Source organism: Besnoitia besnoiti, chromosome V, assembly GCF_002563875.1.
Source record: "Besnoitia besnoiti strain Bb-Ger1 chromosome V, whole genome shotgun sequence".
NCBI classification, from domain to species: Eukaryota; Apicomplexa; class Conoidasida; order Eucoccidiorida; family Sarcocystidae; genus Besnoitia; species Besnoitia besnoiti.
This window is the reverse complement of record NC_042360.1, coordinates 1,927,946-1,951,108: the sequence shown is the minus strand read 5'-3', so window position 1 is coordinate 1,951,108 and position 23,163 is coordinate 1,927,946. Positions and strand designations below refer to the sequence as shown.

At 56.9% G+C, this 23,163-nt stretch overlaps 3 protein-coding genes across 3 annotated transcripts; 2 read left to right on the top strand and 1 right to left on the bottom strand.

Annotated features, from left to right (window-relative positions):
- Window positions 1–177: 177 nt before the first annotated feature.
- On the bottom strand, window positions 178–7,017 carry BESB_060950 (RAP domain-containing protein; the record flags this gene model as incomplete). Its single annotated transcript, XM_029364509.1, has 10 exons — window positions 178–275; window positions 750–855; window positions 1,375–1,524; window positions 1,922–1,998; window positions 2,333–2,477; window positions 2,888–2,958; window positions 3,297–3,405; window positions 4,000–4,077; window positions 4,408–4,573; window positions 4,985–7,017. The coding sequence occupies 10 exons, from the start codon at window positions 7,015–7,017 to the stop codon at window positions 178–180; spliced, it is 3,033 nt and encodes a 1,010-aa protein (XP_029219217.1).
- Window positions 7,018–11,683: 4,666 nt separating this feature from the next.
- BESB_060940 (metal cation transporter, ZIP family protein) lies at window positions 11,684–16,221 on the top strand (the record flags this gene model as incomplete). Its single annotated transcript, XM_029364508.1, has 8 exons — window positions 11,684–11,969; window positions 12,567–12,761; window positions 13,121–13,935; window positions 14,369–14,801; window positions 15,210–15,328; window positions 15,478–15,565; window positions 15,741–15,805; window positions 16,033–16,221. The coding sequence occupies 8 exons, from the start codon at window positions 11,684–11,686 to the stop codon at window positions 16,219–16,221; spliced, it is 2,190 nt and encodes a 729-aa protein (XP_029219216.1).
- A 3,541-nt stretch (window positions 16,222–19,762) lies between these two features.
- Window positions 19,763–22,246, top strand: BESB_060930 (uncharacterized protein; the record flags this gene model as incomplete). The annotated part of the gene is made up of 4 exons (XM_029364507.1): window positions 19,763–19,868; window positions 20,388–20,651; window positions 20,866–21,393; window positions 21,720–22,246. 4 exons carry the CDS (start codon window positions 19,763–19,765, stop codon window positions 22,244–22,246), a joined length of 1,425 nt encoding a protein of 474 aa, XP_029219215.1.
- Window positions 22,247–23,163: the final 917 nt, after the last annotated feature.

Here is a 23,163-nt window from a genome sequence, read left to right as displayed (position 1 = left end):
AATGAACCACATGCGTCGACCTGTGGCAGACAGCCGTTGCACTTTGTTCTGCATGGGCGGAAGAGTTTTTGGCCTGGTGCACCACGGGAGAATTTCGCGAAACGACACGCCATCAATGTGGGATGACGCAAACCTGCCAGTCTCTACGCGACAGCTGCAGCCGCAAGGACGAGTATGTCATGAGTGGGCGGCGCCGCGTCCCCTCCGCCGGCCCTTGGGGACGTCCTGAGAGAAATTCGTCTTGACTTCTTCGAATAAATCCGGTGGGCGGTCGCCTGCAAAAAGAAAAAGTCCACGACACGCGCAGGGGCAGAGCGAACACTCGGAGATACACTGGCAAAGTTCCTTCGTCTGGGAAAAACACACATGGCTGTCTACGGAGTACCAGTGTGCCGACGCCAAACGTGTCCGCTTCCTCAGGCGGTCGCTGGCTTGTTGTTCACATGCAGCCCTAGCAGCAACATGCGGCGCCATGGGAGCGCTGTCAGGGAGCGATAGAACCCACTCGTCTGCACTTCCAGTGGCCAAGTCGGACCGCGGAATGCGCTCGCGTAGGAAAGCACAGCAGAAACGCGTATCCCTCGGAAACAAAAAAGCGACAACCCCACTTGATGCGTCACCTATCTGTGGCACGATGGAGTGAGTCTGTCTGCATCTCGTCCGAAAGGTTCCAGTGCCGCACAACGCCTGTTGTTCGTTGCGGCGACCAGTTCACCCCCGTTGCGCCTTTGTCCTGCGCGCGTCCTTACCGTCGCTATCTGAGTCTCCGTCCGCGTCGAATGCCTCCTCCGCGGCTACAGCCAACTCGACAGGGTCTTCCAGGAAGGAATTCGCGTACGCAGCGTGGTCGTCCGTCTGAGACATCAACACGGCAACATAAATGGTGTTCCTCACTTAAAGTTGCATTCAAGACGAGTTGAAGGCCCCCAAGGGCTCCCCGGATTGTCTTTCCAGTGTAAAGCTTCTACTCTTTCTGGGTAAAGACTGCACCCGCCACAGCCAAGGGAACGCAGTGAGTTGGATCGCCCACGGCGACCGTGTCTCTCATTTGTAACTACGGAGGTGGGAAAGGCATGGAATCCATTCAGGCTCTACACGCATATGTCGCTTTGTGTCGAAACAGCGAAAACTCACCACAGTGTTGAGGACACGTCACGCTGGCAGGGTTGCGTGGTGACGTACAGAGAGCTAGGCCGGCATTGCCGATCATTGGGAAGGGGCGACAGTCTGCTAAGCGTCTTCACGCAGACAGTGTGAATGGAACAACAGCGCTGTCTGTTCCGCGCTGATTCCCCCCCCTAAAGACACCCACGCCGATTTCTACACACATCTCAAAACAACCTACTCCAAACTGGTGTCGGGCGCCATGCTTACCTCGTCGCCGCCATCGGAGCACTCCTCGGCGTGGAGGGCTTGAATCTCTGCGGCAGCGCGGCGTCCAAAGGTCCACAGAAAACGTTGTTTCTCCTCTGGGCTTTGCAACTCCGACCACTCGTAGTACGGGAGAACGCACACCGAGTAACCCTGCAGGACGCCACGAAGAGAAACTTGCCTTTCCATTCACAAAGCAGACGCCACTATCCGCACTCGGCTGTCGCGCGAACACGAATACGCGTGCCTTGAGTGCGACGCAACGCGGCGCCGAACACAGCGCTGCGGCAGGCAAGACGAGACCGAAGTTGCCACAGGAGGGGTGTTTTCCAAGAAGCTCTGCAACAGGGAGAAACGGGAGGCTCATTTCGACTCGCAGCATTGCGAATGGACGAGGCAAGCGTAGGCACCCCCCGCCTCGTCGACGGCTCATTCCGCTCGACAGCGAAGAGCCGCCAAGACGGGTTAAGCCGGAAAACGTTCCGGCGGACTTTAATGAGAATACAGGCATTCCGGACGCCGGGGTGTCGCTAGCGACCAGCAGCCTCACCTGAAGCTCCAGCAAGCGCTGTTGGAGTCTTGAATACGCTGTTCGCCTTGTCGAGTCAAGATAAAAATGATGCGGACCTGAGGGCAGCATACGAGAGAATGAGAGCGACCCACCGCTTCACTCACCTGCAGTTTGCGATGTTACAATATACAAGTCACACGGCGTGAGCAGTGGCAGCACTTCGAGCAACGCCGAGTTAATATGCAGCCTCTACTCCCTCCCACAGCAGCAGGAACGGGATCGAGTGTGCTCAAGCACCTCTCGTACTGCGCGACCACTACCTCCCTACGCGTATATTGCTGCTGATGCTAAATGGGTAGAGAAAGCCTACTTCCGTACGACCGATGCGCTTTCCATAGCCTTCAAACCCCCCATAATTCCTGCCTGGCCTGTCAACACCCCTCCGCTCACCCGCACACATGATGATGATTTTCTTCTCGGGAAGCAGGATGTCGACGCGGCAGCCACTGATGTACAGACGCCGCTGAAAAGAAATTCCCATTTCTTGCAGCACGCTGGCCACCTCGATGGCCCAGCGCGACCCGTGGTCGCCCAGCTGAGAACAGAAAAAAAGCAGAAATGCAACGAGCGCGACCCGCCTGCATACAGTTGGCACTGCCTGCGAAACAACGCGCCGAGCTAGGGATCCAGAGACAAAGCGACGCCCTAATAGACGCGAAGACGCGGCTCCGGACACGCGTGTCCAATCACATGCAAAATGCGAGGAGGCTCTCTACTGCGTGGTGCCGGCAACGCATACAACTGAGAGAAAAAAAACTAGCAAGACATACACGAGCCCACGACACCGCTGGTTGACTCAGCTTCTGCCAGACTCCACCCCCCTAAGGGACCAGGCTATGAGGGCAGGCAGCCGGCGGCGGAAACAACAGGCCGTCGACATCGCAACACACGCACGACAGAGACGCTGGCTAACGCATAATTTGAAAGTCGAATCATCTGACAGACCTCTTTCGGGCTAGCCTCTCGCACGTCCGCCAAAAAGCGCCGGACGTTCTCGTCAAGTTGATCATATAGGTCTGATACGGGGAAGCAGCCGACACAAAAGCAGCAGAGTTTCCACCGCCACGCTGGGCAAAAGAGAAGCTCTTCTAGCCAGCACGGCACAGCAACTGCTTTTCAAGTCAGAGCGGTTCAACTGAACTCGCCGCCGCAGCCTCAGCGCCCACGGCGGCATGCGGCAGAGCGGAGGGCGGCTAAGTCTGCTCTGTGGAGTCTCCTCGCCATTCAGGAGGCAGGTGCGCAGAAGTGGTCGTGTGATTTTCCAACGACTCTAGAGAGGGAGAATGGAGAGGGACGGCATGCAAGCCGCTGCCACTTAAAGACGGACAGGAAGCGCCTTGCCATCGCCGCGTACCTGGGTGGTGCGCCTGAAGGACAGTCGCTGTGTGGCGCAGTTTCCGCGTCTGATGGACAGCGAGGGAGGGCGACTTCCGAACGAGGGCAAGAAGAAGCTTGCGAATCAGCTGCGCACGCACACACAGACCTCCCAGACGGTGAAGGGAGCACTGACGAGGCCCCGCCGCCGCTCCCTCGGGGTCCGGCAGCCTCGCCCATGAGCAAGACTTGACGCTCTCTAGAGCTCTGAAAATCCTGTCGCATCGCGCTGTCGCAGACGGGCAGCCGCTCGAGAAAATGCGCGTTTTCGTTTTGCCATGCCCGGCTCACGGTTTGTGAAAGCTAACCTAACCCTGAGAAGCCCACTCGGCGACAACTGGTGGAGAGAATGCCGCTCTCGTGTTGCAGCAGTCTGTCCCCTCCCCCCCCCCCCCCCCCTGTCTTCCAGCGAGGTGCGGCCTCTGTCGCGAAACACGTCTCGGTCATGCACACCGCAGCGCACTTGCGTGCGATATTCACGGGCGATGCGTCGAAGATGTGTCGGGAAATGGAGCCAGCCACAGCGGCGCGCGATTGGTACCCTGTGCGTGACATAATCACTCCAAGCGCGATGCTACTGACCACGCTAGCATCTGGGTAGTTGTCTCTCGCAGTTGCCTCGAGAAGAGGCCGCGAAACCCGGATGCCTACACGGGCTAAAGTTCCTTTTGCAGATCTGGTACCTGTTCGGAGCCGCCTGTGAGGCACACCGTGGAGTGGAGAAGCAAGCAGAGCGCCTGAGAGTCGAAGGGATCTGGGTCCTGAGCAGACGCGGAAAGAAAGAGACCAGAAGAGGAGGGAAAACGCAAGTCGGCGCTGCTGCAGCCGAAGGCCGAAAGACGCTGGCTAATGCGCTGATCATTGTCCGCTATCACCTCTGCGTCATTCTCAATCCGCAGCTGACACAGTGCCGGCTGAGTGCACGAACCGAAGACAGGATGAAAGCCAAGAAACGAAAGACGGCAAGACGCATGTGAGGCGCATCAGCCACAGAAGGAGAGACGGAGAGGCGCCATGCTAAAAGAGACCGAGAGGCCGAGTGAGACCCCAACAAAAAGCAGGCCTCGAAGAAACAAAGAATTGAAATGTACCTGAGCAAAGAGGTGATGCACCGCCTTGTGGAATGAGATCGTTAATTTTGGATGCGTGAAATCCAGCTTGCTAAAGGCGCTAATGGCCACTGCCAGCTGCGCCTGGTCTAGAGCCAAAGACTTCTTCTTCAGAATCCGAGAGAGCAACAGAAGCGCAGAGCCGTCTCTGCACAAAGCAGCAGAGAAAGAGATGTTTCACCTCAAGAAGATATTAACATTGTTGATCCTGCCAGGAGTCTTGAGTTTGTGTTAAAGACTAAGCCATGCATGTCTTAGTACAAGCTTTTATATGGACACAGAGAGATGCCTCCTTCACAACGCAAAAGAAGGCGCCAACTGATGGATCCGTGGCAGCAGGCATCGCGCGCGACGCACGCCGATGTGAGGTAGAAGCCCCGCTCGTCAGCGAGGAACTCAAAGCCGATATCTAGCTTCTGGACTCGAAGAAAAACGAGAAAGGCGGTCAATGGTTTCTTCACAATCCTGTCAAAGCGAAAACCTTTCCAGGAGGAATTTACCACCATCAAGCTAAGACCTCGTGGCGAATTGGGAGGGTCGCTGCGGCGGACGTTCGGACCTGAGGTCGATTCTGGCGAAGGCCGCGACGATCACGGCGGCGTGTTGGGGCAGAAGTTTAGGGCCGACCCTCGGAAGGTGTTTGAGGAGGAGTTTCCAGAATTTTGCGTGGTAGACGTAGAAGAAGGCCAGGCTGTTGGCTGCGAGGGCGAGGTCCTGTGCGCCGCATCTGTGGATTTCCAGACAGAGTTGGTTGACGATGAGCTCGATCGTGTCGTATTTGTGCACACGCAGCTTTTTGAAGGCGTTCAAGACCAGACTGAGGCCCTGCGGCGAGAACGCGTCAAGCAGCTTCAAAATGAACGGCGCCAGCGTGTGCAGCAGACGCGCGTCGAAGTAGCGGACGCGGGCGAACGCATACAGCGTGAGCGCCAGCTGGTCTGCGTTCATGTGGATGGCTGTCAGCGCCACGCGCTGCACGAAGACCTTCCACAAATTCGCGTCGCGCACGTTGTTCTGAGACGCCTTGAACAGCATCTTGATCAGCACCTGCGGCTGAGACATCCAGCTGTTGCGCTCCCGCGAAAGCGACGAGGCAGCCGCCCGAGCCAGCGTCCGCCGCCGAGACAGCCGCGGCGGCGTCGGCTTGGAGGGCGCAGCCACGTCCGTGGAGGCGACGGCCGAGGAGGACAGCAGCCAGGCCACCGGGTCGCTATCGTCGAGGTCCTCTTCGGCAGCCTCTCGCGGCGGCTGCTGGCTGGAAGCAGGCGGCGGAGCACCAGAAGACAGAGATGCGGAAAGAACGGCCGATGCCCCCGACCTGGAGCAGGCCCTGAGGGCGGAAGGAGGACGAAGAGGCGAGGGTCGGGGATGCGGGAGACTGGGAAATCGGAGCGAGGAAGGGTCCGCGGCGGAGACGTCCGCTAACGCAGAGCTGGGAATATCTGTAGAACGCTGGTCGCCCCCGGAGGCCGCCGAGAAACCCTGTAGAGACGCGCGCGCGCTGGACGAGGGCGTCTCGCGCTGCGTAGCGGAAGCGAAAGACGCATCCGACGGCGCGCCTGGCGAGTTCCTCCAACCCGGAAGCGAAGGCGACACGTCTAAAGGAAACGAGGTCTCTAAGCTGGACTGTGGGAGGGAGGAGGGAGAGGCAGACTCGTTTTGCATCACGAGCGAGGTGCTGGTGGAAGGGCTCGTGGAGCTGCCGGCCTCGGATGACGCTGCCTCAGCATTGCGACTGCCTCTTCTCCTCTTTCTTGTTGCCCTCTTTGCGCTTGCGTGGCACGCGTCGTCGTCCGGGTGAATGTACGTTGCCGCGAAGAGTTGTTGAAGGTCCGAAAAGCCTCCTGCGCGGCTCCCCTGGCCTGCAGAGCTTGGTCTCAGCCGCAAGTGCCGGCACTTGTCACTGGGCTGCAGGCTCTCAGGCGCCGACGGCGCAGAGCCGTCGGACGACGAAGGCCGCGAAGAGAATCGTCTACGTAAGGCAAGAGAGAAAGGCAAAGACTCACACGTCGCCGCGAAGTCCGCGGCGACAGAAGGGGGCGAAGGCGGCGCGGGCTGCTCGCGGCGCAGAGAGCCCCGCGCCGGCGCGCGAGCAGTCGGCATCCAGAGAGCGCGCGAGGGCGCGCGACGCCCTTCTGAGACTTGGGCCAAAAGGCGCAGAGAGTTCGACCCAAAAAGGCGCAGAGAATTCAACAGACAGACGCCCTGAAAAGGCGGTGACACCGTGGAGCATGTGCCTTGCGAACTGCGTTCCGGCCGAAAAGCGTTCTGCGGCCGCAGGCGAGTCTCAGACGCGCAGTCGCTGAGGCGGACACGCCGAATCGAATCCTCTGCGCCGGCTTTTCTCTTCGCCGGACGCGCGCCCGCGCCCCCAGCACCACATCGCCGCTGGCCGCGTTCCGAATTCGCTTCGCGGGGAGCGCGGGCGCGGATGCGTGAAGCGGGCTGTCTGCAGGCAGCGGCCGCTTCCCGAAGCTCAGGCGGCGGCACAGGAGGAGTCGTTTTCTGGCGACCGGTGCCATAGGCGCGAGCCCGCGAAGTCCACTGCGCCTCTTGGCGGACGGCGAAGCGAAAGAAACGGCGCGCCGGCATTCTCTCTTCCAGCACGGGATCGATGCCGGGAGGCCGCACTGCCCTTCAGTGCCGCAAAGCAGCCGCAGAAAGAGGTTCACCAGAGGGAGGTCAAAGCGAAGATCTTGCGGATATGAACAGTCAATTACGGTGCCCTTCCATCGCAAAATAACTCTCACTATCTCCATCGAACGAGTTAAACTAAATAATCAGTCGTATGCAGCCTCGCGGCGCCTAGCGCTGCGGCGTGGCAACGAACAGATATGGTTCGAGCTGAAGAGTTCTTCTCGTGTTGTCATTCGTTTCCTCCTATCGGCTTCTCAGCGGGACCGCCCCGTGCATGCAATAGCCTGTAGTGCCACGAGCGTTCGCGACTGGCGCGTCGACCTCAGCATGCACCTTGCCAAGAAGCAGAACGCGGAGCGGCCGATACAGGTTCAAGAGGAGTCGACATGAGACCACGTGTGTGTGCCTGCGAAGACAGAATCAGGATCTTCAGCAGAAAAGACTCGAACGGACGGTCCGCGCGGGTCGCGGCGAGCACAAATCGCTCGCTGGCGCAAGCAGCGAAATGCACTGTCCTGGTACGATAGCCCGGGCATCGATCTGGAAGGAACAGCTGGATCAGTCCGCAGGAAGTAGAAGGCGACGACAGTTGAAATTCTCCTTCGCCAAAGCCGCCGAAAGCGCTGGGGTGTCGTACCTGGCGACTCTGGTAGATGCGCGGCAGAGGGGGGCACCGATAGTCGGCGCTGCATTGCGCGGGATGAACCTTACAGCCCTCGGAAAAAAAACCGTGAGTGGAAACAAGCCACGGAAGACAATAAAGAAAAGAGAAAATGTTTCACCTGTCAGAAAAGTGCAAGTAGCATCTCATCATGTAACTATGTGACGAACTAAGCCGTTGAGGGACGCTGAGGACGCGTGCATGCGAGGCAGAAGACATCATCGACGCGGCAACGGAGGAAAACTGTAGCGGTGCCTTAGCCGAACAACTAATACCAGTAAAATTTGACTGGCGTATCTGTCTATGTCTCATTCATTTCTTCTGTCGCGCGCTATCGGCCTCTCTTCCCTTATTCTGTCGCGTGTGAGTCGGCGGGCATGCGGGCAAAGATGGCGATACGCTATCAGCACACGCATGCGAAGTTCCAGCGATCTTGTCGTGACACGGAACTTCGTGAAAGATAGCGGATTTACAGTTACTTCAGTTATGTTTCCGAGGAAACGGGATTATTGGCTTCATTGAGTTTTTCTTGCTGATTGTCTCCGCGGTCCGTCAAGTAGCCTGGTATTCCTGTAAGACTCAGCGTTGTTTAAGCTAGTTATTCCGCAGACTAGGTTGATGGCAGGTTGGTCTATGATGGTCATCGTGAACAATAATATAGGGGAAGTCATCCCGGTATACGCGCTCTGCTATATGCAGGTCTGTGGAGAGAATAATGCGAAATCGCCTCTAGGCCATCTTGTGTTGCAGCGATCGGCCAACGGGGGACCCGGCTATGTTTACTGGGCGTTATTCTCATTATCATTGTATGTTAACGTTCGCCCGTTCCAGCCTCAAATCTCTCAGGAATAATTAGAGAACGAAGAAAGGGGGTGCGCAGAGCGCGCTACTGCTGATAGTTCTATCTGAGCACATTTTGGCGGTTCACGCCGGAGACTTGTTTTTTGACCGTTGAATGCAGTACGATGCCTTCCGGAGTGTGAAGTCAGTTTGATTCCCTGGTAGTTTGCCCGATATTCCTGTAGCGTCATCCTTGCGAGAGGCGGTCATATGTCGCAAGGCTCGAGGATGAGTTGTAATCTCCCTTTCTCAGTTCCGGTGGACACTCCGTTTCACTTACTGTGCTTAGTAAGTAATCTTTTCTAGGCGGAGAGCACTCACTGCAACAGGTGCGCAACCATACCATGTAGAATCGCGTCATTGAAGAGGTCGAGAGTCGGTGGGCTATGTGAGGAACTTTGTGCTTGTGTCGAGGGTTATATGCTAGGAAAGTAGCAATCGGTTTGCCTACGACTAGTCCCATCCGATTCGCTTTCAACACATATCAGATAGGCCCCCGTGTTCCCCAAAACTAGGCGTGATTCTTGACTTGTACGACCGGCAACCTTCTCATGTACAGTCAGTTGAGAAACTGTTGTGTGAAAAGGTGACTCCGTATCTGTGCAGGGCACCGGACACCGTTACTTCAGTGTATAGAGCAAACCTTTCGATATGGCGTACCAGAATCCGCATGTTTAGGGTTATGACCAGACTTTGTAACCAATGAACAGCACGGTAGTCTGCTTGGGCTGATGTGCGGGTCATGGAAAAAAGTAAGGTGACTGGGAAATGACAGGAACTAAAGATTACATGGCAACCATTCCCTCAATTGTGTTGGCGGGTTCCGACTAGCCCCAGGCCACTACTGATATTGGCACTGCGAGTCGTCCTCTCTTGATGGATAGGACACCTTAAGCATGATAACACAGCGGGATAGACTCTGCCCAACGCTAGTCACCAGTCACAGTGGTTAGTTCTTTGGAAGTCGTGTGTCTGAGCTATTGCTGGTACGGCTATTTCTGCGGTATCTCAACGGTATTTCTATCTGTAAGCATCCTGATCAAAGCGTGTCAGCCGTAGTATCCTCCATTTCGAACGGGAAGGCAGCTTGACACGCTCAACAGAGTGGATTTCCCGGGTGCCGGCGGCGGAGCGTCAAACGAGATATGCAATTCCGTCCGCGTGCTGCCGGCTCAAGACGCTGCTCAAAGTGGCTTGGATTGCTGTTCCTTCACAGGAATCCGCGATTATCTATCCCGAAATGGCAAGCAGCGCACACCGCGCTATATTTTCATTTTCCACGTCGGTCAGTGATCCTTCGCCGGCAATCCGTCGTTACCGGAAGGAGCTTTGCTACGTCCCCCGTCCACCGGCTGGCCTCTGACATTGAACTTCAGGAAGATGTGGTCCGATCGGATACCTCATCTGAACCAGCGATTTCAATGGCGGTTTCAACTGGACGAAAGAATCCTGAAATGCGCTAGCACGAAGGATTTGTTGCGTGATTGTTCGCGTCTCCCTCCCTGTCTCTTTGTGGGGTCAGGGAAAAGTTATCCCCTCCCTGTCGCTTTATGGCGACAAGGGGCATCTTTTCGTCGCCTCGGCACCGGACCGGTCAGCAAAAGTCGTATTGACATGTCGATTTTTTGGCATTTTCGTAGCCAGACGGACCGCGGCAAGCGACCACAGATGGATATGGACAGCTCTTTCGTTCCTAGTGGTTCAGCGCTGGTGTTTCCCCGCGTGAGCTCGGTTCAGCTGGCAGCGTCGCATGCCCCCGGTCACGCAAAAGTCGCGAACTCTGCTGACGCGCTCTCTCTCGCGCCGGCCGACAAAGAAGGCCTTTCCCTGCCCACCTCGTTGGTTAGCCCCAGACAGCAACGGCACGTTCTCCAATGTTTTCGTGGGATGCGTTTTGGGCGGAGGACTATACATCCATTCTTTGCGATGCTCTCTTGAAAAGGTCTGCCTTGCGTGTCAGCCCCTCTCGTTCTGTCCCCGAACCCACGCTCCCGCCCCCGTCCCCCGTCTTCTTTCGCGTAGTTTCCACGCGTGCGTTCGACCGGCCGACTTTTTCTGCACTCCCTGGTTCCACAGAGTACCGGTACGGACCGCGAACGTTTCCCTTCAAACAACGTACGCTTCAACAGCCGTTCTGTGTAGGCGCTTCTCTTCCCCGTTGGCTGTGGAGCCATCGCACTGCTCTAGGTATTCCGCGGTTGCCTGTTGCGGAGCCACGGCATTCGGCGCGATACGGTGTCGTGGTTCTGTGCTAGGACTTCAGCGACCGTGCGTGTTCAGGCTGAACAGCACTCTTTTCAGCGCTTTGCCGCGGAAGGCTGCGCGGGTCAGCAAATCCCCGCACGTCGCACGGGTCGCCAGCGCAGAGAAGTTCTCGGCGCTCGTTATTCACCGGGTTGAGTGTTTTCAGCGACTTAGCGCGGAGACACGTTCGCCGCCTTCAGAGACGCTGTCCACCCCAGCTCGCACTTCTTTAGTGACGTAGAGTTCCACCGCCGGGGGCCGGCAGGCGAGGGTTACTCTCCGATACTGCGGCTGCGCCTCTCAGGGCAGTTTCTTCCAAGCCACGACGACGTGAAGGATTAAGGAACAGGAGAGCACTTTTCTGGATTCGGCTTGGTTTCGGAAGTCTTGCCGTCAGACAGGCGCGCAGTTTTCACGCGCCGGCGTCTGATAGGGTTTTTCCGTTTTTCGGCGGCGGACAGGAAGGCAGGAGATGGCAAATCGGCATGTGAAGGCGCAGCCGAGTTTCCGCGGGAAGCCACAGATGACAGTGCATTGTTTGGTATTCGCTGAATAGATCCTCTCCGCTTTGTCGAATGCAGTCGAAACAGTGTGGAGTGCGCATTCGCCTCGTTTGTCTGGCCTCGGGTACGCTCCGAATTTCATCGGGGGCTCCAGACCTGCGTACAGGGCGCACCTTCAATATTTGTTGTGGGGACGGCCGCACGCTTTCAAGTTTTCTCATCTGTCGGTACGCCTCAAATTCCGTAGGAATGTGAAGCAGTGGCCTCGCTCCGCGTGGATCTGTGTGTGCTTTCCGGGCGCCTCCTGCCGTAGGGGTCGCTTTTTATACTGTATCATTCTCCGCGTTTTAAGCGTGAAGACTTCACGAGTAAAATGAAAGACTACTGGACGGAAACCGACCACAGTCACGGTCACCACCATGTGGCAGCCAAGCACGTCGAGGTTGATTCTCACCACCAGGAGGGCGAAGGCGGCGGCCTGCCGCTGTGGGCAGCGAAGCTTCTCTCGGCGCTCCTGCTCGCGACGGTTTCCGCCTGCTGCTTCCTGCTCCCCGTCTACATCGCCCGCCAGGCTCGGAAACACGCGCGGAAAGGCCGCACCGACAGCCGCTGTCGCCTCTTCCAGACTCTCCTCTCCGTCGTCAACTGCTTCGCTGCGGGTGAGTGCTCCAAAGTGTCTTCCTGAAAATGGAGCGCGAAAGCTCGTGCATAGACTCCGTATCGCGAGGTGGAGGCGGGATAAATGGCTGCTTTTTGTAAAGGGGATGCAGGAAGCTGAGGGACGACATGTCCAGGAATGGCGCTTTCGTGGCTGCTAATGTCCACCGGAAAGCTGCCGGTTTATCTGCTCTATCTTACGCACTTTTGGTTAGCTTGCGTGTGTCTCCACTGCAACGGAGCCAAAAAAGCAGTGTCTGCAGGGGCCGTGTGGTGGCGCCTCGCACCTCGCTGCCTTTTTCAGTGCCTCTGCACGAACTCCAGACTTCGAGGAAGCACTCTGGCACGTTTCTGCGCATCGCGCGTGCGAGGGAAAGGCGAACTGCCCATTCCCACGCAAGCATGTGTCCTGCATGCAGTGGTCCCGGTCCTCGTGGCCTCGTGGCGATGATGCCGGATGTGTGTATGTTCGTGTGCGAGGTCTATGATCGTAGCTGTTGGTTGTATTTCGATTCTAGGTTTCAGGTTGGGGGCATGTCTCTGATGACAGTCGGTCTAGCAGTGGACACCTGGGTGTTTCTGCTTCTGTGTGTGTGCAGGCGCCTTTCTGGGTCTCGCCGTGATTCACGTGCTTCCCGAAGCCGTGAGCCAGCTGAATCAGGACGGATTCCTCCTCGTTCTGCCAGGGAGCGGCGTAGACCACCAGCACACGTACAACATCGCGTACGTCCTCGCGGCTGTCGGGTTCACAGCGATGCTCGGCCTCGAGCTGCTTCTCGCTGGCGGTCACGCACGTAAGTGTCTCACAATCAACGCTCGCGAGAGAATTAGCCAGTCACCGAGTAACTTTTTCACTGCTCAGCGCTGGGGGTGGCCTTCAGGCAGTCTGCGGGAGTCCCTTCTTGCCGGAGACGTGACGCAGCTCAGCTGCAGGACCTCCTGCAAGACGGCGTTGCTCACGGCTTGCGCGTCTAATTCAACTCCGCGCCACTGCCGACTTTGCGCGTGCCCCCGGAAATTCTCTTTGTCGTCGGGTGATTAGGGTTTAGGGTCTTTCTTTCTTGTGCGGGCGCTTCCAGCATGCGCTGGCTTCTGCGGTCGTCTCTGCGTGCCCACGACGCTTCGTCCTGCGCTTGTTTTCTGCGTGCTGCAGACTGCCACCACGACTCGCTGGACTCGATCGCCACGGGCCCTGGCGGCGGCGTCTTTCTGGCGGCGCCGGACAGCGCGCGCGGCCGACCGTCTCCGTCGCCCTCGCCGCGGTCTCTCCCGCACTCGTCGCACCACCACGCCCAGCACCACATTCTGTGCACAGCGGCGAACTACTGTCCCGACTGCGACGACTGCCTCGAGGCTGTGACGACAGTGAACGGCGTGTCTGGCGAACGCGACATGCAAGGAGACGCGGGCGGCGCGGGGAGCGTCGAGCTGCGTCTGGTTGCGCGTCGTCCGACGGCTCCCTCTGCCCTCGAAGAGTGCGCCTCGTGTGCGCCGGCTGCGCGCGATAGTCTTGCTCTGCCTGGCGGACAGCGCGGAGACGCGGGTAGCTGTCCCTCCAAGGTCGCCTGCTTGCACAGTCTCGAGTGCCGCAGGAGCGAGACCAGCGACGGAGCTGCGCAGAGGCTCGCGACCCCGAGCACCTTTGTCAAATGCCACGACGATGAGGCCTCCGACATCGCCGTCCACGTCTCGGCGACTTCGCCGTCTTCCTCCAACGCCTCTGGGCAAAGACGCGAATCTCTCGGATTCGCGACCCACGCGACCAGACAGACGAGCGGATGCGCCGGGAAACAAACGCCAGGGTGCTGCAGCAAAGACGCGGGAAATGCAGTCGAACATGCTGCCTGCGGACGCCCAGACACCTGCTGTGGAGCACGCACCGGCTGCGATGACGGATGTGGAACGCATTCTCACTGCCCGGATTCGGACTCTCGCGTCCACTCTGGATCGATCGGCGCCAACGTGCAGGTGAGCGTCCTGAAAAGAATCTCGAAACTCTCGTATCCAGCGCTGTGTCGGGGTGTGTTGTGTAGGCGCGTGTTCGGGCTCGAAAGCCACACGGATTCACGCACGCCAACGCGGCAGAACTGGGACGCGCGGCTGCCGAAGCCCGCTGTTGTATCCCTCTGGCCACGTTTCAGAGTCCCTCTCAGAGGTTGTTTGCAGCTCTTTGTGGCTCACGCTTTCCTCCGCGAAACGCTTATTCTTGGATTAGAGTGTCCGACTTTCGCGTGGGATTCAGTCGTCTCGTGGAGGCGAAATTGTCATTTTGCCCCATGGAATGCCTCAGAAGGGCCTTTATGGCCACTCTGCAGTGTCTGGATTCTCCTGTCCTTCCAGCCTGATCTGGAGCGCAGTGTCATTCAAACCAATGAGGTTCGCCGTCCGTTTTGTTTCGCAGGGTGGTGACCACCTAGGAGGCCGGCACGCAAGTGGCGTGCGAGGCGTTAGCGAGCACGGCGAGTGTGCCGGCGGGCCCCGAAAGAAAACACTGTCGAACGCCGCGCTTCCGAGCGTCGGCGGATGTCAGAAGCATGAGTCATGCAACTACTACGGGAAACGCGAGCATTCAGTTCCTCCTCTCCACATCCAGGCAGCTGCAGCGGGGTCCGGTCTTCACGGAGAGAGCAAGGGTTGTGAGCGGCTCTGCCACGGCCGAACCGACTCGGGGCATATTTTGCACCGACACCACGGTGGCAGGGAACGCAGTCGAGTCTCAGGACTCGGAGGACACGCTGGCCAAAAACTGAAGGGCTTTCTGCGGTGTTTCAAGGGACTTGACGGCGCCAAAATCTCCCTCGCGGTCTCCCTGGGAGTCCACGCCATTTTTGAAGGTGCGTTCCTCCCTCTTAAAAGCTGCGAACCAGCGCCGAGTAGCAGCGCCACGATCCGCCCCTCCGTGTGATGCAGACAAAGCCGAACCGGGGTAGAGGCTTGTGAATGGCCCTTCACGGCCTTGCGTTCATGCCTCCAGCTCAGAGGAGGGGTTACTCTTGTGCACGCAGAAAAGAGAGGCTTTCTGCCCTGCGTGGGGTGAGAGCCTCTCAGATGTGCGGAGTTTCCAGTCGCTGAGCCCCTGGTGGTCGAGGTGTGCTAGAACGGTGAGTTTATGGAGCCTCAAGAGCGCGGGGAAAACGGGGTGCTTGGTGGAGGCCTTAAGAGTAGCTTGCGCGTGTGTCGTGCCTTATATCGGGCAAGAATTTGCGCCCTCGTGAGCGGTGAATGTGTCTCGGTTTTCGCAGGTATCATTCTCGGTACAACTCAGGAAAGCGAAAACGTGTGGATTGCTACGCTGGCGATCCTCGGGCACAAGGGCGCAGAGGCAGTTGCAGTCGCGACAACTCTGCTGAAACTCAACATGGTGAGACTTCAACGTTTTTCTGAGATGCACCAAGAGGGAATGGCTCGAGATACCGTTGAAGGCCGCTATTTCAGGCCATGTCATGTCTGCGTGCTGCCTCAGTTTGGTTATGCTTGCGCGCGTGTGAGGTGCTGTCTCCTGTTTTTCAGGGCAAGATTCCTTTTATCCTGATGTTGGCGGGCTTTGCTCTGGCGTCCCCTGTTGGCATCTTTATTGGGGTTTTCGCGGCGGTTGGCGGTGAGTCATGGAAGGCGTTCTCGGGGTGTCGCGGGAGAGACGGTCGAGTGATCCTTGTTCGGCGTGCCGCAGCGTGGCTAGGGGGATCCTTGATGGTTGCGTGTGCCGAATGTCGACGCCACGTACCAAATCAGTCACGATCTGTGAATGGGTTTGCCCTTCGCTGTGTCTGCAGGATCAGGCGTTTCGGGCGTCTTCAACGCGCTGGCTGTTGGCGCCATTCTCTATGCGACGAATGAGGTAAGGCAGACCTCTCAGGTAGCCTCCTCACCTTCTTGCGCCATAGAATCTCCAAGTGCGGTAATAACGACGTGCCGATCTTCACTTGTGTGGTTGTACGCGGTGAGAGTCGGGTGGGTGGCGGGAAGGTTGTGGTGAGCGATTTGCGAGTTAACAGGCTTGTGTCTTTCCAACGACGGGAGACGCATGTGCGCCGTGTGTGCTCGGGTGTCGATGTGGCTGTTCAGATGCTCTCAGAGTTTACCGGAAGATGCTCGCGCAAGAGACGCTTTGTAAAGTTTTTGGCATTTCTTGTCGGACTTGGGCTTTTATTTGGGTTAGACCTCATTCACGCGCCGTTCTGCCATCACCACAACCACAGCCACGGATACCACGCTCACGAGGGGGAGCATGACCACGCACACCACCACCACTGAGCGTGTATGCGCGTGGCGCGTCTGGACAAGTCGCTTCTTCCCGCTGGGCGGAGACACGATACCATCAAGGAGATTATACTGTATGGCGAAATAGTGACTCACTCACTGACTGTCGAGTTGGTGGAGGAGCACGCTATGTATCCAGTGTCTGTAAACCCATTACGCTAGTTGTGGGTGGCCTTCGCGGCTGAGGCTCGCATAGGCGCTCTGTCACGTAGAACAAGGAAATGCCAAACGGGTGCTCCAAGCATTTCCGTGAACGAGGCTTGTCGTGGACGTGAAGGCCTGCGCAGTAGTGTGCAGTGAAAGGCGGGTTCGACAACACGCCTGGCGGCCGGTGGTGCTGGGCATGTTGAGGCTCGCGCCTTCCGAACGTCCGGTATGTGTGTGCCATTGGCTAGGGCGTGGAACATGCGTCACAGTTATTCACTAGTTTTTTTGTCGTTTTGTTATGGCGTTCTTGCGTGGCTGCGATCCGAGAGCCGCGTGACCCAGCGCAGCTGAGGAAGGCATGTTTTGCTACGCGCACCGTCAATAGGAAACTCCCATTTAAACCAGCGTCTACAGGACCTCTGCGATCTGGTTTCGGCGACATTGCTTGTGGAGTCGCCCGTGGGTTGCGACTTTCCGGCTTGTGACGTCGATCAACCTGTTCGAGCTTCCAGGGTTTTGTGGGTGGAGAGGGATTCCATTTTGGCTGTCTGAATTCCATGGTGCACAGAAATGTGTTTCCGCACTTCGGTGCACGCTGATCGCACACGTTGTTGCTTTGCAGTATCAGAGAAGTGCACCAACTATGGCGCTTGTTTGTATTCGTCCGCTTCGATCGCTCTGGCACTCAGCGGGCCGTGGCTGCCGAGGAGGAAGAGGACTGCAGTTCGGGAAACCGGGGAGGTACTATGTAGTGGCTCTGGGGATCGCGAGTGCAGGTTCAACCGGACAGCACAACGAAGAAGGAACTGATTAAGCGTGTCGTAGTAGCTCCCCGATCGGTTGTACCGTCCTGCTCTCTGAGACGTGATGATTTGTGGTCTTTTAGCAAGTGTACCTCGTTGTCGTGTTCTGTGTGCCTCCCCCGCGATAAGATCATGAAGCGCAAACCTTCGGCTTTGCCGAGGGTCTTGCACAAAGGGATGAGTTATTGTCTCTATTGTATTAATCGGTTTGCTCCCTTAATATTTCTGCCGCGTGGAAGTAGGCATGCGCCTCGCACCCGTGGCGCGAGCGCGGCGGGCACGCAGTGATTTCGTCGCGTTTGCGTCCGCTAACAGATGGAACTGCGTCGACACATTGAATGCCGCGCTCGGGATTTTTTTTGCACACGGAGGCGGAGCTTTGGTGGCGAGGTGTAGAGCTGAAGTATGTTTCCATCGTGATGCTCGTGTCAGCTCCTTCGTCTACGTGCTTTTCCTATCGTTCGTGCTCGGTGCGCCGAAGTGGACAGCCGTGGGTATGTCGTGCAGTGCCGAATCGGCGGCGATATACACTTTCAAACCTGTTTTTCGTAGTCGGAGGCGAGTGTCGCTGGTGATCGCCCGGCGCTGCGTCCCGCCCCCTTCGGAGGGACACAGTGAGCACAAGAGCATGAGCCTTGAAAACGGGAAGGCAGAGTGTGGAACCGACCACCCACGTCACACTGAGATCACGCACGCGCAGTTTTGTGGCACAGACACAGTGAGCCGATTCGAATTCGCTATGGCAGTGTTCTGTTAACCTCTCGCAAAGCAAACCGTAGAACACCCGCCATTGGTTCTGCGACGGGTTTGAATAGCGGAAGCATAACTCCCCTCGTATCGATTCGTGTTATACAGTTCTGGATCGCGAATCATTTGTAGAGACGGTAGCTACTTTTGATGCAGTCCGGTGCTCTGTCTAGCCAGTTGACCCGAGCACTTTGTTTCTTGTAGTTCGAGCTCTCACTACCGGTGAGACGGGCCGGGTCGACAACCGTTCCTCGCTGACATGTGTCTGTTGCAAAGCAGCGGACATAGAGGCGAACTGGGTACAACGGCCTACGTTTCACTGCACGTATTTCAGCGTAGCACTTACGCCCTACCAGTCCCAACGTTTGTCTGTAAATGGCAGCAGCATTCTGTCCACCAACGAATGCAATCGAACAAGCTACGTGAATGATCTCTTGTGAGCCAGCACGCGACTGTTGAAGGATCCCTGTCGCTACAGCGAGTTTCGAGGCCTCTTCGGGGCCCGCACGCGCTTCTTGGCAGATACTGACCCAGGATACCCTCACTTGATGGTCGTGGCCATACTGATGCTCAGTGTGTCTCAAGAGTGGCGCCACATCCGAATCAATGTCTTGACGCGCGTCGCCTACCGCCTCCCCTTCCCCCCCCCCCCCGCAGCAAGGTCACACAACAAGCCTGTACCATCGTAGTCACAGAGCCCGACCATCAGGTTTTCAGAGCGGCGCACGCGGGACGGCGCTCCGTGAGACTGAGTCGCCGCTGCGGAGCATTTGGTCCCTAATATACGTCAACTCCTTGACTGGGGGAGCACTCCCCTTAGTGAACGCCAATAAGGGTGAAATCAGGCAGAGCAGGAGTGCTTCAGCAGGAAGGCTGTCATTGTGACAGCCTTCCTGAAAAGGGAAAGCGATGAGAGATTGATAGTGGTTCAGCCGAGTGCCGCCAGTGCGCGCGTCCCTCGTGCGCGAGCCTCCGGAACGCCCCCGCATTCCGGAGGAGGGGGCACGCGGTGCTGTAGCCTTGTGGGCGAGAAGAATGAGTCTTCTTGACGGAAAAAAAATTAGTATGCCAGCCTTCCTGATGCAGATGCTAGACAGGTTACCGGTGTTCCTGTAGTGCAGCTTGGCTGCGTCAACATAACCGAAGACTTTCGTTCACCCGTCGCACGTGAGCCTTAGAAGGGGTTAGAGCCCGTGCATACTGCGTCCCTTCACCTTTCACCCGGCGGGTTGCGGGTACCCACTCGATACGACCCGTGCCCGCTAGAGGATTTGGGACCACGAGGCGACGCAGCCGGGAAGCTGTGGAATGCAGCTAGTTGTGTCGCAAACGAATTGTCCCAGACAGCGGGTTTCATATATCTGCGCTTTTACATTATATTTAGTGCTTCGCAAGCGTCATCGACTGTACGATTGATTTCTTCGTTGGCAGGCGAACGGCGTCGGGTTCTCCCGAATTTTGCGTCCTTGCTTGCGCCACTCCGGGTTTTTCCGTCGTCGCGAGTGGTTTCGCGAATAGATTCCACTTTTCCGGTCAGAGGGGACCGCGCGGATTTGCCGTACATTCAAAGTCCGTGAAGTAGCAGGTCGCCTGTAAGTCACTTCATGCTTCGGGGTTAGCATTTTTCGTTGAGACTTTCGATCGCTTGAAAAGCTGTTGCGTTGATCGCCGCCTCCAAAGCAGATCCCCTAACATTTTTGTTTGTGGTTTCTGCCCGCCCGAACAATCCAAGCCCCCTCGGGGCGTGCGTGTTCGTGTGTTCAAGGTAACGTGAAACAAGGCACGACTCACTGGATTATTCTGGTTGGGCCACGCCGTCTCTATAGAGCTCAGTCATTATGAGTACCGACTTGCTAGCCGACATCGATGCAAGCAGTATCTTCGACAGCCTGCGTGCCGATGGAGTTCTCGAAATTCCAGAGGCAGAGGAACAGTCTGAAGTCGGTAAGTCTGATAAATATGGCTACGAATTAGGACATCGAGCACTCAGCGTGCACCGTTTGGTGTAGTGCTGGTTATTCGGTGACGAGACCATTGCTAAACAGTCTGCAGTTTGGCGAACAACTTCAGAGTTCTAGATCTGCTCGCCTGACTATTACTTTCGTCTGAGTGTCATTTTCGCGTGCAAGTCTCAGTGCGGCGATGTGCTCTCCATACTGTTTGAACAAATTTTTCGTTGTTTTCTAGGTGTCCTCTGTTTGGGATGTAGCAGGCAGCTGGAGTTGACAGCAACCAAATAAATAGAAACGTTAGTGGGTTTTTTTGCCTTAATGCTTAGTTGTTTTTCCTGAGAATCTCTTTTCCCGCGGAACCTGTTTCGTGGTGACGCTTCATGCCGTGTAAGTCGGAACCGGCAAAATGCAGTATTATAGTGGCGCCGGTCGGTCGCCCTCGCCTACGCGTATTGATCATCCCGAATTCTAAGAATTAGTGCGGCTGCTTTTCTGCGTGTGCTGTTTACAGACAAAAAACAGGATGAAAGCGGTAGCAAGGCAGATGCCGAGGAGGAACCTCCCAGAGAAGATGTGAAACCGGCAGAGCCCAGTGGAGAGGCTGACACCGGGGATGTCAAGCCCAGTGGGGGTGCTTCCGGCGTGGATCAGAGTCATTTAGACAAGAAAACCGGGCTGAATAAATTCAGAGACTTGGAGAGGCAGCGAGAAGAGGAACGCAAGCACCACCAAAAGGAGCTTGAAGAGGAAAAAGCAAAGAGATCGGCGTACACTGGTACGTATTTTACGCCATGTGCGCGTATAGGCGCTTGCCGAATCGCTGTGCATGATGGAGGAGGACGGGTCGAGAGCCGCTGCGCATCCGTTGAAGTCGGTTTCTACGATTTACGCGTTTCAGTCCAGTTTGTTGATGACACGCAAGTGCGTCAGGAAGCATATTCGTCTCTCAACGGAGAGTGTGCGTGCTGTTTTCCTCCGTGTTTTTGCAGGAAAAAAGTGGGAAGTGACCAGTACGGCTGGCCCAGTGCGGCCCCAGGAGGCTGGTCACCGGGTTGAGGGTGCGGTCAAATCGAGCAAAGGCAAACGCAGCGCCCGCGAAGAGATCGAGGAGCAAACCAGGCTTGCGCGAGATAAGCGACAGCTGGAGCATTCAGCTGCTTCGGAGGTTCCTGTGGGTGCAGCTGCGTCGTCCAGCGATGCCGCTCCAGGTGAATCAACTACACCAGATGAGCCGAGTCTCCACAATATTGCGGCGGCTGCGGCGCCTCAAGAAGAGGCCCAGGGTGGCGAGTCGGATTCCGCACGTGCTGAAGCATCTGAGAAACTGAAGCCAGAGGACGGGACAGCCGACGCAGCCGCTCAAGAGGGCGGAGCGGCTGAGCCCCAGGAACAGGCCGCGGGCGCCGGCGAAGCCTCAGAGGATGCCGCGGCAGACGCATCGAAAAAAGAGACCGAAGTGGCGAACAGAGCGAGCGTTGCTTCTGTTTCAAGAAGTGGCAGCTGCCAAGAGAGTGCAGGTACGATGTCTTTCGACGGTTGTGACGGATGCTTACTTCTGCACAGACGCTGTGGTTCGGGTGCGCGTGTGACGCCTGGTCGCCACCGCCGGGTTGCGCCTCCGGTAGTCTCCTCAGGTGAATCGTGCATCACTTATTCTCATGTGCACATACGAATGCATGCATGCATATAAAAATATTGGCATGTAGACTGTGTATATGCGGTGCGCGTGATGGACACTACGTAAACGTGAATCCGTAGCTTTTTACGTTGCTTCCAAACTATGTGGACATGCCGTTCGCTCGTCAGGCTTCATAGGATGTGGTATTTCTGCTTGTCTGTTCAGAGGAGAAACCGGCTTCAAAGGCTAACAAGAAGAAGTTTCCGGTGTTCTTCGCGTGTTTCAACAAGAAGGGTGCAAAGGAACCGACAAGGATGCAGAAATCAACCATATCCATACGCGCAGTTCCTTCCGGAGAGGCTGAAGCTCGAGATCCCGCTTGCGGCACTCCTCCGGCAGAAGCTGAGGGAGCGGAGGCTTCGAAAGGTGTGGACTTCTCGGATCAGCCCGCTAGCAAGGCGGAGGAGCAAGCGGCAGAGCCAGCCGAAGAAGAAGCCAAGCAACGGGTCGAGGCGCAGGATGGCACGGCGGAGCAGGAACAGCAGGCGCCGGAGAGCGAGAAGCACGACAGAGCTCCAGAACAAGAGGACGCACAAGATAAGAAACCACAGGATGGCGAGGAAGAGAAAGAGCAAGCTGCTGAGGAAGTGAAAGAGCAAGTTGGTGCTCAGGCAGCACCAGAGCAGGACGAGAAGGGGCAAGCCGCCCTTGAGGAGGAGAAGCAGGCTGGGGAACCACAGGAGGCCGCATAAGTGGAGTCGCAAAAAGGGAATCGCAAGAGCGAGGCAGGTTGAAGTTCATCGTTTGCGTAGGCGGTGTGTTCGAGATGTATAGATCCGTCTGAGGAGAAACCGTTCTTCTCCAGTGTGGAACTATGCCGACCTCGGCACGCTGAAGTGTTGAATCTTGCGTTTTTCTGTTTTTCGTGTACCCTGTCATAGGTGTTATCTTGAGCGGACATCAATGTAGTGGTTTTCGGATGCTGCGATGGTACCTACAGTCGCAGCAGCCGAGACTAGTCTTCGTTAAGGTGTGAGCCATGCTCCCTGGTTTTCGGCTGCGCTTTTCCACGCCGCGTACGCTCTTTCAGACTCGTGCGCACCTCTTTTGTGTCTGCTGAAATGAACTAATTTTTTGCGAGGGGCTGTAGCACCCGACAGTGGAAACAGTTTCCGGGCTGGCCCAAATTGGCGAGGGAGTTTCCGTTTTGCGCTGCTTTCTCCTCCCGAACCGCACGACGGTCTCAGGGCTGTACGACGTCACAATGGATACATCTACTCACGCGTGGAAGCCTGGCTGTTTTTTAAGCAGCACTATTTACACGTTTTGGTCATGAGCGTAGCTGAGTAGAGGTAGGGTATCCCTGGTCTGAAATGTCCCTGGGGCGCAGTCTACGCAGACTTAGGCGTGTGCCTCCCGCGTTCAGGCGCTGGAGCGGGCCGCGTCTGTTAAAATATGACCGCGCCGTACATCATTCCTTACGTCCTCACGTGTTTTGCAAAGACACTGTTATTCGGTTCATTTATACTGGTAGATCTTTTTATTCAAGCATTCTGTGGAAGTCGCAAGTGCCTTGTCATGCAGGTGCGTGCGCCTGTCGTAAACAAGCGAGTTCGGAGAAGGGGGCCAGCGGCGAAGGGGGTCCCGCACAGTGTCCTCCCTCCTCTCG